The sequence below is a fragment of the Budorcas taxicolor genome, chromosome 12 (genome assembly GCF_023091745.1).
Source record: "Budorcas taxicolor isolate Tak-1 chromosome 12, Takin1.1, whole genome shotgun sequence".
NCBI lineage: Eukaryota > Metazoa > Chordata > Mammalia > Artiodactyla > Bovidae > Budorcas > Budorcas taxicolor.
This window is the reverse complement of record NC_068921.1, coordinates 69804607-69817221: the sequence shown is the minus strand read 5'-3', so window position 1 is coordinate 69817221 and position 12615 is coordinate 69804607. Positions and strand designations below refer to the sequence as shown.

Below are 12615 nucleotides of genomic sequence, written 5' to 3'. Positions count from 1 at the left end.
CACAGTGAGGAGAATGCCATCAGAAGCCAAGTAGAGAGGTCTACAGAGAAAACAAACTGCCCACACCTTGATCTTAGACTTTGCCAGCTTCCAAAACTATGAGAGATAAACTTCTGTTATTTCTAAGCTTCCCAGGCTCTGGTCTCCTGTGAGAGCAGCCTGGATGGACACAGCCCCAGCAAACTAACACAGGACCTGACAACAAGAATTTCCAAATAGCTTCTCTTTGCCAAACACCCCACCTCTTCCAGGCAAGGACTTGTCTGCTGCTCTCCTCACAGCCCTGCTTCCTCTTCCCTCCATACCTGAGCTTCTACTCTTCCTTCAGCAAAGGACACGGTCTGCCTCTCAGCCTCCACACACCTGCCCAGCCTGCAGGCCCCCAGGGCACTTCGTGCTCAGCTCTGGGCACAGGGAGCTTTCCAGTTTCAATGAAAGCCTCCAGCTACCACTTCTGCCTTCACTCAGCACTTACTATCTTGTATTGTTGCCGCTAAGTCACTTCAGTTGTGTCCGACTCTGTGCGACCCCATAGATAGCAGCCCACAAGGATCCCCCGTCCCTGGAATTCTCCAGGCAAGACACTAGAGTGGGTTGCCATTTCCTTCTCCAATGCATGAAAGTGAAAAGTGAAAGTGAAGCCTCTCAGTCATGTCTGACTCTTAGCGACCCCCGTGGACTGCAGCCTACCAGGCTCCTCCGTCCATGGGATTTTCCAGGCAAGAGTACCGGAGTGGGGTACCATTGCCTTCTCCGACTATCCTGTATTAAAACCCTCTAAATGTTAAAAAGCAACAGTTAGAACTGGACATGGAACAACAGACTGGTTCCAAATTGGTAAAGGAGTATGTCAAGGCTGTATATTGTCATCTTACATGCAGAGGGCATCATGAGAAATGCTGGCTGGATGAACCACAAGCGGGAATCAAGATTGCTGGAAGAAATATCAATAATATCAAATATGCAGATATCAAATATCAAAACATGCTGATGACACCACCCTTATGGCAGAAAGTGAAGAAAAACTAAAGAGCCTCTTGACGAAAGTGAAAGAGGAGAGTGAAAAAGTTGGCTTAAAACTCAACATTCATAAAACTAAGATCATGGCATCTGGTCCCATCACTTCGTGGCAAATAGATGGGGAAACAGTGACAGACTTTATTTTGGGGGGCTCCAAAATCACTCCAGATGGTGATTGCAGCCATGAAATTAAAAGACACTTGCTTCTTGCAAGAAAAGTTATGACCAACTTAGACATCTTATTAAAAAGCAGAGACATTACTTTGCCAACAAACGTCCACCTAGTCAAAGCTATGGTTTTTCCAGTGGTCGTGTATGGATGAGAGAGTTGAACCATAAAAAAGCTGAAAGTGAAAGTGAAGTCACTCAGTCGTGTCCGACTCTTTGCGATCCCGTGGACTGTAGTCCACCATGCTTCTCTGTCCATGGGATTTTCCAGGCAAGAGTACTGGAGTGGGTTGCCATTTTCTTCTCCAAAGGATCTTCCCGACCCAGGGATCGAACCCAGGTCTCCCACATCGTAAGCAAGATGCTTTACCGTCTGAGCCACAGCTGAACCAAAGAATTGATGCTTTTGAACTGTGGTGTTGGAGAAGACCCTTGAGAGTCCCTTGGACTGCAAGGAGATCCAACCAGTCCATCCTAAAGGAAATCAGTCCTGAATATTTATTGGAAGGACTGATGCTGAAGCTGAAACTCCAATACTTTGGCCACCTGATGCAAAGAACTGACTCATTGGAAAAGATCCTGATGCTGGGAAAGATTGAAGGCAGCAGGAGAAGGGGATGACAGAGGATGAGATGGTTGGATGACATCACTGACTCAATGGGCATGAGTTTGAGTAAACTCCGGGAGTTGGTGTTGGACAGGGAGACCTGACATGCTGCAGTCCATGGGGTCACAAAGAGTTGAACACGACTCAGTGACTGAACTGAACTGAGTTGCTGACCTTTTCCCAGGCATCTGTCTTAACGAGCTCCACGTAGAGACAGGTTCCTTACAGACAGGAATGAGAGCTGAGCATCCTAGTCTCCCTTAATTCTGCCCAGTGTGGGTCCTTCCCCTCTCCTGGCTGACCGTCTTCCTTTGTAAACTAAGAGGTTTTGTGCAGTGACATCTCTAAGGGCATCGATCTCAGGGCACACAGCAGGGCTTTAATAAGTGCAGCTGGAAGGACTGGTTGGCTTCACCAAGGTGAACAACAGCAAGATGGAGTAGATGTGAATGCTGCTTCAGAATAAGCAAGTTTGTGAGACTTTCAAAAAGACCCATCTAGATTCCAGCAGAGGTCTCAGTCAGCATGTATTAGGACACATTATACACAGAAAAGCATCAGAGTTTTTCTACCTCAGGGATTCAGTGGTCAAACAAGAACTACCAACAACAAATTCCAGAAACACAAAGTGAGAGTCAGGACTTAAGCCAGATTCTAGATACCTAGTTTCAAATTCAAGTTAACCCTACATGTGGGTCTAAGTATTAATTCTACTAAGCATTGATGAAGCAATGTTAATGTTTGAGGCCATATACTGGTGAGGAATAAATCACTTTGAAATTCTAGACTTTAGTAAGAATTTCAAACCGATGGAATGACAAGCATAATAACCCAACAAGGCCTTTCCACAGAAGTCATATGTCAGTACTAAAATCTTCACTTCTAACATGCCTTAAACAAATGATGGAGGAAAAGAACTGGCAACCAAGTAGCAGGTCACCTAGTCCCATTCTCCAATTTAAAAAGCGTACATCATCTTTCTTCTTTTTAGATATTTTTTTTTTATTTGGCTGGGTAAGGCCTTAGTCATTTCATGCAGCATCTTTTGTTGTGATGCAGACTTTCAAGCTGTGGTGTGCAGGCTCTGGAGCATGCGGGCTCAAAGTTGTGACCCACGGGCTTAGTTACTCCATGGCATAAGAGATCTTAGTTCTCCAACAGGGATCAAACCCATGTCCACTATATTGCAACGCAGATTCTTAACCACTATACCACCAGACCACCCTATATATACTCCTTCTTATCCCTAGGGTCTGGATTCAGCAGCTACAAGTAGTAGGGGGAAAGCTGCCATCTATCCCTCACTCCCTAAAGCACAGACCCCACTGTCCTCTGCACACTGGAAGCACATTCTGTATTTTCCTGCCCTGACCTCAGCATGACGCAAAATTTCTCTATGATAGATCTTCTGTGGAGGGAAGGGAAGGGAGGGAGAGACACCAGGCAGAGCGAGTTGAGTCTCCCAAAGTACAAAGGCTTTCCTGGGCTCTCTTCCCTGGTTTCTACAGGGTTCCTGGAAAGAAGAAATGATAGAAAACAGGAGCAAACTCACTGTTCAAACAAGTGCCTGCTGACTTCTGCATCCACTGCACTGAGCAGATCATCCAGGAGGTAGATGTCTGCATCCTGATACACAGCTCTAGAAAACAGAGAGAGATGTCAGGAGAGGACACTTCACACTCCTTGAGTCTCACCTCTGAATCACGACAATGTTCAAACACTATGTTCATTTCAAGAGCCTAGGGAAGGAGCCAAGATCCTGCTTCACACAGGCCTACCCGGAGCCATGGAGAAGAAGGGGCAGGATGAAAACTGAAATGCCATTTACCTTGCAAGGCTGACCCGGACTTTCTGCCCTCCACTTAGTGTGGTTCCTCGGTCTCCTACAACAGTTAGATCTCCATTTTCCAGAAATTGTAAATCCTACATGGAGAGAGAAAAGGGAAAAAAATAAAGAATTAAAATGTGTTGTCCTCCTGCCATCTTAGCCCTTCAGCGTTAGTACTTCATACAAGTGTTTGATCAGCAGCAGTGTGCTTATTTTCATAGCAACTAAATTGTAACTTTGAACATTAAAAAAAAATCTCAGGAATTTTAATGTGTTTTCATTGTATATTTTTTTCACAGCATTTATGCATTTGATCATTATAACAGGTATTTATTGAGCATCGATTATACATCAGGCATCGTTCTGGACACATGAATTCGGCCATGAGGAAACAAAGTCTCAGAATTTCCTTCCATGGTGGGAGACGGACGACATGTAAAATTAACCTGAGCACAAGTACTGAGGATGAGAAGGAAAAGGAAGCCGGCTCAGGGGGATGGAGACTGAAGGAGGGAAGTAAGTCCACACTAGGTTGGGAGGGCTCTGCTCAAAGGGGGTGTGAACAGATCTGGGGGAGGGGGAGGGGCTCAGGCAGACCTGGAGATCCTTCCAGAGGGAGGGGCGGATGCAAGGGCCATGGGGGAGATGCCCAAGGGGTTCAGGACAAGCAAGGACAAGGACAAGCAAGGGTTCAGGAGAGCAGAGCTGAGTAGGAATGAGGGGAGTGAGGGCAGAGACAGAGAAGACGGAGCATGGGGTCACTCCAATAAAGGAGGAAGGGGAGTATTGACATGGTCTGAGATTTTTAAGAAATCAGTCCTGCATTTTGTAGAAAACAGATGATAATGGGAGAAAGATGAGGGCAGATACAAGCAAGGAGACTACTGGAATAATCTAGGTGAGAGATGACGGTGCCCAGGACCAGAGTGGGAGCAGCAGGAATGGAGAGGCGGGGTCACACTCCAGACACATATGGAAGGTGGAGTCTAGAAGACCTGATGACAGTATGGGCTGTAACAGAAGAGGAGGACTGTGTGTCTGGGGCATTGCTGGGAGACAGCGTGAGGAATCCCGCCCATGGCAAAGGTCGTGAGGAAGGAGGCTTGGCATACGCAAAGGCAGGATCAAGCCTCAGGGGTCCACCTGGAGATTCTCGAGCATCTACCCCCAAAACTAGAGTCTGCCTACCTTACTGCTTTATGCTTTCACCCACACTTCTGACATTATGGGGGGCTGTCCCCCACCACCTCTCTCTGAAAAGGAGCTAACTTAGAGCTCCAGCTAATAAATCTCCTGGGCGTGACAAGAGTGTTTCAATTCACAAACTCCTCTGAAGGTTCTCTAGCCTGCCTGACAGATTTGTCCAGCCACATGTGATTGTTCACAGTCTCCCAACCGTGAGAGGCACAGGATGCTTTAAACTTTCTAAATACAGGTTCTTTTGAGAAGGTAGAAAATTATTAGTATAGTATTAATGAGTTAGTTAGAAATTATATCGCTGGAGGGTTTCATTGTTGAGCCAATATTTGCTGCTAAGTCTCCATATCCCTTGCCCCTTACACACATTAATGAATATAACTAGCATAGGACATAGAACAACAGACTGGTTCCAAATAAGTAAAGGAGTACGTCAAGGCTGTATATTGTCACCCTGCTTATTTAACTTATATGCAGAGTACATCATGAGAAACGCTGGACTGGAAGAAGCTGGAATCAAGATTTCCAGGAGAAATATCAATAACCTCAGATATGCAGATGACACCACCCTTATGGCAGAAAGTGAAGAGGAACTAAAAAGCCTCTTGATGAAAGTGAAAGTGGAGAGTGAAAAAGTTGGCTTAAAGCTCAACATTCAGAAAATGAAGATCATGGCATCCAGTCCCACCACTTCATGGGAAATAGATGGGGAAACAGTGGAAACAGTGTCAGACTTTATTTTGGGGGGATCCAAAATCACTGCAGATGGTGACTGCAGCCATGAAATTAAAAGACATTTACTCCTTGGAAGAAAAGTTATGACCAACCTAGATAGCATATTCAAAAGCAGACACATTACTTTGCCGATTAAGGTTCGTCTAGTCAAGGCTATGGTTTTTCCAGTAGTCATGTATGGATGTGAGAGTTGGACTGTGAAGAAGGCTGAGCACCGAAGAATTGATGCTTTTGAACTGTGGTGTTGGAGAAGACTCTTGAGAGTCCCTTGGACTGCAAGGAGATCCAACCAGTCCATTCTGAAGGAGATCAACCCTGGGATTTCTTCGGAAGGAATGATGCTAAAACTGAAACTGCAGTCGTTTGGCCACCTCATGTGAAGAGCTGACTCATTGGAAAAGACTCTGATGCTGGGAGGGATTGGGAGCAGGAGAAGAAGGGGACGACAGAGAATGAGATGGCTGGATGGCATCACTGACTCGATGGACATGAGTCTGAGTGAGCTCCGGGAGTTTGTGATGGACAGGGAAGCCTGGCGTGCTGCGATTCATGGAGTCGCAAAGAGTCGGACACGACTAAGTGACTGAACTGAACTGAACTGATAGGAGAAATAAGTATTAACCTTGATATTAATCATGTTAGACCTTAGGCTCTTGATTATAGCCCACTGCACCTTTGCCCTGTAGGAATGCAACTTTATCTGGTGCCTTCAGAGGGTGGTGCCTGACTTAAGAAAAATCACCTTTGGAGAAAATAAGTTTTTTGGTTGACTAATCATCATTAGCTTTCATGCATTGGAGAATGAAATGGCAACCTACTTCAGTATTCTTGCCTGGAGAATCCCAGGCACGGGGGAGCCTGGTGGGCTGACGTCTATGGGGTCGCACAGAGTCAGACACGACTGAAGCAACTTAGCAGCAGCAGCCAGTATATTTGCCTGGAGAATCCCATGGACAGAGGAGCCTGGTGGGCTGCAGTTCATGGGGTCGCAAAGAGTCGGACACGACTGAGGACTTTCACTTCACTTCAATCATCATCAGAAAGGGTCGTAAAATGTTAGCAGGCCTCTTGGCCAGAAGATGATGTAAATCACCTGAGAACTTTGTATATCGGAGGGAATGCAGAAAGAAAGCGTTGTTTCAATAAGGATCAGAATTTCTGACCCCTCATGACTTTGTATCTTCCATTTATTTCTATGTATAACAAAAAGTATAAAAGCAGACCTGGAAAATAAAGAAACGGATGAGTTCCTGGAAAGACTGGTTTCCCTCGTGTCATTCTTTCTCATTCTCCTTTTCTGGCTGAATTCCCATCTGGGGTGTGGAAGCTCGCCAAGCCTACTAATTTTGCCAGGGCTTCTAAGATCTGAACGGGGAGGCACTTTGTGTTTCCGCTCCTTCGGGAGACCAGGAAGACGCCTGTGGCCTATGTAGGTGGTGCAAACTTCTTGTTTCAGAGTTTTATTGGTTCTCCACATAAACCAAGTTATTCAGCATCTTTTCTCCACTTATTTTCCTACTACACTATTCTTTTCTAATCTCTCCCCATATCTTTAATTTAATTCCTCAGACACCAGTGCCATCCCCACTTCAAACTACCCTGGATCCACTGGGGCTGGACCCCGGCAGGGCGTGAGGAAGGGGAAGGAAAGGGTCTCCATTTACTGAATTGGGGAAGATGGTAAATGTAGGTTTAGGAGACTTCCCTTATGGACAAGCTGAGATGACCTCCCAGTGGTGTCACAGTGCAGCTGGACATGCAAGTGTGGAGGTCTGTGCTAGAGGCACAGGTGTGACAGCTGGTGGCCCAGGCTGGTGAAGGCACAGCCCTTAATTTATCAAGGAGTAAACTTCACTTTTCACTTTCATGCACTGGAGAAGGAAATGGCAACCCACTCCAGTGTTCTTGCCTGGAGAATCCCAGGGATGAGGGAGCCTGGTCTCTGGAGTCGCACAGAGTCAGACATGACTGAAGTGACTTAGCAGAAGCAGCAAATGTGTCTTAAACAAAACACTTTACTGATCTCAGCCTCAGCTTCCCACTCTCTCTGAAGAGATAATACCTGACCTGTGTCTTCCACAGTGATACTTAAGGTTAAGTGGTAGACTGACAAGAACAGTATAAGAAATGGAAATAGAAAAAATAAGCATATGAAAAGATACTCGATAGAAATATCATTCAGTTCAGTTCAGTTCAGTTCAGTCACTCAGTCATGTCCAACTCTTTGTGACTCCCTAAACCACAGCACACCAGGACTCCCTGTCCATTACCAACTCCCAGAGTCCACCCAAACCTATGTCCATTGAGTCGGTCATGCCATCTCATCCTCTGTTGTCCCCTTCTTCTCCTGTCCTCAATGTTTCCCAGCATCAGGGTCTTTTCCAATGAGTCAACTCTTCGCATGAGGTGGCCAAAGTATTGGAGTTTCAGCTTCAACATTAGTCCTTCCAATGAACATTCAAGACTGATCTCCTTTAGGATGGACTGGTTGAATCTCCTTGCAGTCCAAGGGACTCTCAAGAGTCTTCAACACCATAGTTCAAAAGCATCCATTCTTCTGTGTTCAGCTTTTTCTGTAGTCCAACTCTCACATCCATACATGACCACTGGAAAAACCATAGCCTTGACTAGACAGACCTTTGTTGGCAAAGTAATGTCTCTGCTTTTTAATATGCTATCTAGGTTGGTCATAACTTTTCTTTCAAGGAGTAAGTGTCTTTTAATTTCATGGCTGCAATCACCATCTGCAGTGATTTTGGAGTCCCCAAAAATAAAGTTTCTCACTGTTTCCACTGTTTCCCCATCTATTTCCCATGAAGTGATGGGACCAGATGCCATGATCTTAGTTTTCTAAATGTTGAGGTTTAAGCCAACTTTTTCACCCTCCTCTTTCACTTTCATCAAGAGGCTCTTTAGTTCTTCTTCACTTTCTGCCATAAGGGTGGTGTCACCTGCATATCTGAGGTTATTGTTATTTCTCCTGGCAATCTTGATTCCAACGTGTGCTTCCTTCAGCCCAGGTTTTCTAATGATGTACTCTGCATATAAGTTAAATATGCAGCGTGACAATAGACAGCCTTGACATACTCCTTTTCCTATTTGGAACCAGTCTGTTGTTCCATGTCCAGTTCTAACTGTTGCTTCCTGACCTGCATACACATTTCTCAAGAGGCAGATCAGGTGGTCTGGTATTGCCATCTCTTGAAGAATTTTCCACAGTTTGTTGTGATCCACACAGTCAAAGGCTTTAGGGAAATGTCATTCAGTTCAGTTCAGTTCAGTTGCTCAGTTGTGTCCAACTCTTTGCGACTCCATGAATCGCAGCACGCCAGGCTTCCCTGTCCATCACAAACTCCCGGAGTTCACTCAGACTCATGTCCATCGAGTCAGTGATGCCATCCAGCCATCTCATTCTCTGTTATCCCCTTCTCCTCCTACCCCCAATCTCTCCCAGCATCAGAGTCTTTTCCAATGAGTCAACACTTTGCATGAGGTGGCCAGAGTACTGGAGTTTCAGCTTTAGCATCATTCCTTCCAAAGAAATCCCAGGGTTGATCTCCTTCAGAATGGACTGGTTGGATCTCCTTGCAGTCCAAGGGACTCTCAAGAGTCTTCTCCAAAACCACAGTTCAAAAGCATCAATTCTTCGGCGCTCAGCTTGCTTCACAGTCCAACTCTCACATCCATAGGAATTACAAATCAAAACAAGACAATACTATATACCTATTGCTGCCGCTGCTGCTGTAAGTTGCTTCAGTCATGTCCAACTCTTAGTGACCCCATGGACGGCAGCCTACCAGGCTCCTCTGTCCACAGGAATTTCCAAGCAAGAGTAGTGGAGTGGGGTGCTATTGCCTCCTCCAATATATCTATTAGACTGGCTAAAATTCAAAACACTGGAAACATCAAATGTTGAAGAGGGTGTGGAGCAACAGGAACTATAATTCATTACTAATGGGATTTGAAGTGGCACAGCCATTGTGGAAGATATTTTGGCACATTTTTTACAAAGTTTAACATGGGCTTACTACATGATCTAGTAATCATTCTCCTAGATATTTGCCCATATGAATTAAAAATTTATGTCCACATAGGAACCTGTACCTCAGTACCCATATCAATTTCTTTCATAATTTCCAAGAACTAGAAGCAACAAAGATGGCCTTCACTAGCTCCATTTAAAAATAAACTGAGGTGCAACCATACCGTGGGATATTATTTAGCAATAAAAATAAATGAGTTATCAGGCCATGAAAAGATGTAGAGAAATCTTAAGTGCATTTGACTAAATTAAAGAACCCAGTCTGAAAATGGTTCATTTTATATAATTCTAACTCTAAAACGTTATGAAAAAGGCAAACTATAAATACATGAAAAAGATGACTTATGATCACTTTTCAGTGATGGTTGAGTGAGGAGGAAATATGAAGATGCAAAAGCACAGATTTTTAGGGTAGTAAAACCTCAGTATGATACTATACTAGTGAAAGTATAACATTACATATTTGTCAAAGACCATAGAAATGTACAATTAAAAATGAACTTTAATGTAAAGTGTGGATTTTAGTTAGTAATAATGTATTGGTTTTGGTTCATCTATTGTAACAAATGTACCACACTAATGCAGATGATAATAGCAAAAACTGAGGGGAGGAGTAATCAGAACTCTGCAGTTCCTGCTCAATTTTTCTATAAACCTAAAACTGCTATAAAATGAAGCATTAAAAAAAAAAAAAAAGACGGAAAAGTCTGGGCATGAAAAATCAAAGGGAAAGAAACAGTGTGCTCAAGGGACACCAAGAAAAACTGCTGGACTAAGTAGATTCTTGTTCATGGAAGCAGGAAAAACTCAAAGCTAAGAATGATATGAAGTTTCAACTAGAGAATCTGGGAATCTATCAAAAGTTATAATTTAACATTATTTAAGAACTAAATAAAAGATGGTGGAGGAATAGGATGGGGAGACCACTTTCTTCCTCAAAAATTCATCAAAAGAACAGTTCAACACTGAGTAAACTTCACAAAACAACTTCTGAATGCTGGCAGAGGACATCAGGCACCCAGAAAAGCAGATCATTGTCTTCAAAAACAGGTAGGAAAAAATATAAGAGACAGAAAAAAGAGACAAAAGAGGTAGGGAGGGAGCTCCGTTCCAGGAAGGGAGTCTTAAAAAGAGAGAAGTTTCCAAACACCAGGAAACACTCTCGCTGCCAAGTTTGTGGCGAGCCTCAGAAGCACAGAGGGTGACATAACAGGAAGGAAAAAAAATTAATAATTAAAACCAACAGATTACGAGCCCAACAGTGACTCCCACAGCGGAGTAGCAGCGCAGATGCCTGCATCCGCCACTAGCAAGTGGGGGCTGCGCAGGGAGGCACAGGCTGCAGTGCTTTTTAAGAATCAGGCCGGAATGCCCCGAGCGTAACCAGAGCGAACTAACTTGGGCTAGCAAACCAGGCTGTGGGATAGCTACCATGCAAAAAGCTCTAACATAAGACACAGCCAGGACCGCGCACAGAACAAAGGATGGAACAGAATTAGCTGGCTACAGACCATCCCCCTCCGGTGACAGGCAGCCAGAGTCGGAAGGGCCAGAAGGGGGCAATCGCAGCCCCAGAGAAACTTCCAAAATGCAAGCAAGCTTCTTTGCTAACTAAGACTTCTTGGTGTTCTGGACAGTCACCATCTGCCTAAGAAGGGGTGCCAGTTGTACACCCAGGAAACTGAGCAGCAGGGACGGGAAAGGCAATAAGTCACAGTGACCATGCTCGCCAAACACCCAAGCTGCTCAGACCTGGGAAGGGCACAAAATGCAGGCCCAACCGAGTCTGCACCTCTGAGGATTACCTCAGTGCCTGAGCCTGAGTGGCTTAGGCCAGGGAGGTGCATGCAGCCCAGGGCCAGCCTCAGATGGTTCCCGGCAGAGCAACCTAGAGCCTGAGCACTGTGCACCATGAGCAGGGGCAGGACCAGCGTGGCTGAGACACTACAAGCACACACCAGTGTTATCTGTTTGTAGCATCCCTCCCTCTCCACAGTGTGACTGAACAAGTGAGCCTAAAAAAAAAAAAAAAATGTGTCCACCACTGTCTCCCTTGTGTCAGGGCAGAAAACACACACTGAAGAGACCAGCAAACAGAAGAAGTTAAAACAGGGGGAACCACCTTGGAAGTATAGATCTTAAGAAATATAAGCCAGACCAAGGACCTATCCAAAAATGAACTAACCCCACACTGCCCACAACACCAGAGAAAATCCCAGATATACCTTTACTATTTTTATGATCATTCTTTTTTTGTTTTCCTTTTTTTTCTTTTCTTTTTCTTCTTTTTTATTTTAACATTTTTTAATTTTTAAGTTCTTAAAGCAAACGCCATATATATATACATATTTGTGGTTGTTGTTTTTTTTAATAATTCTTGTGACTTTTTTTTTCTTTCTTCTTCTTCTTTTCTTTAATATTATATTTTTGAAAATCCAAACTCTACTCTAGATTTTTAATCTTTCTTTTTGGTAGTTGTTATCAATTTTGTACCTTTAAAAACCCAATCTTCAGTACCTATTTTTACCTGAGAGTGAGATTACTGGCTTGACCTCTCTCTCCTCCTTTGGACTCTCCTCTTTCTCCATCAGGTTGCTTCTGTCTCCTCCCTCCCCCTTCTCTTCTCTACCCAATTCTGTAAATCTCTGTGTGTTCCAGACAGTGGAGAACACTTACGGAACTGTTTACTGGTTGGATCTGTCTCTCTCCTTTTCATTTCCCTCTTTTACCCTCCTGGCCACCTCTGTCTCCTTCCTCACTCTCCTATTCTCTGTATAACTCCATGAACATCTCTGAGCGGTCCAGACTGTGGAGTGAACATAAGGAAGTGATTACTGGCTAGCTTGCTCTCTCCTCTTCTGATCCCACCTCATCTCATTCCAGTCACTTCTAACTTCCCCCTACCTCTTCTCTTCTCCATGTAACTCAGTGAACCTCTCTGGGTGTCCATCAACGTGGAGAAACTTTTCAACTCTAACCTAGCAGTTTTATCATCGGTGCTGTATACGTGAAGGTCTT

At 44.4% G+C, this 12615-nt stretch overlaps 1 protein-coding gene across 1 annotated transcript in view; it reads right to left on the bottom strand.

Moving 5' to 3' along the window:
* The window catches only part of LOC128057588 (ATP-binding cassette sub-family C member 4-like), a 286799-nt gene that overhangs the window by 100914 nt on the left and 173270 nt on the right, over positions 1-12615 (bottom strand). Inside the window, exons 12-13 of the mRNA XM_052650036.1 lie at positions 3624-3718; positions 3348-3434 (exon numbers count right to left, since the gene is read on the bottom strand). Of these exons, the coding sequence (XP_052505996.1) occupies positions 3348-3434; positions 3624-3718 (182 nt within the window). The remainder of the gene's footprint in view (positions 1-3347; positions 3435-3623; positions 3719-12615) is intronic.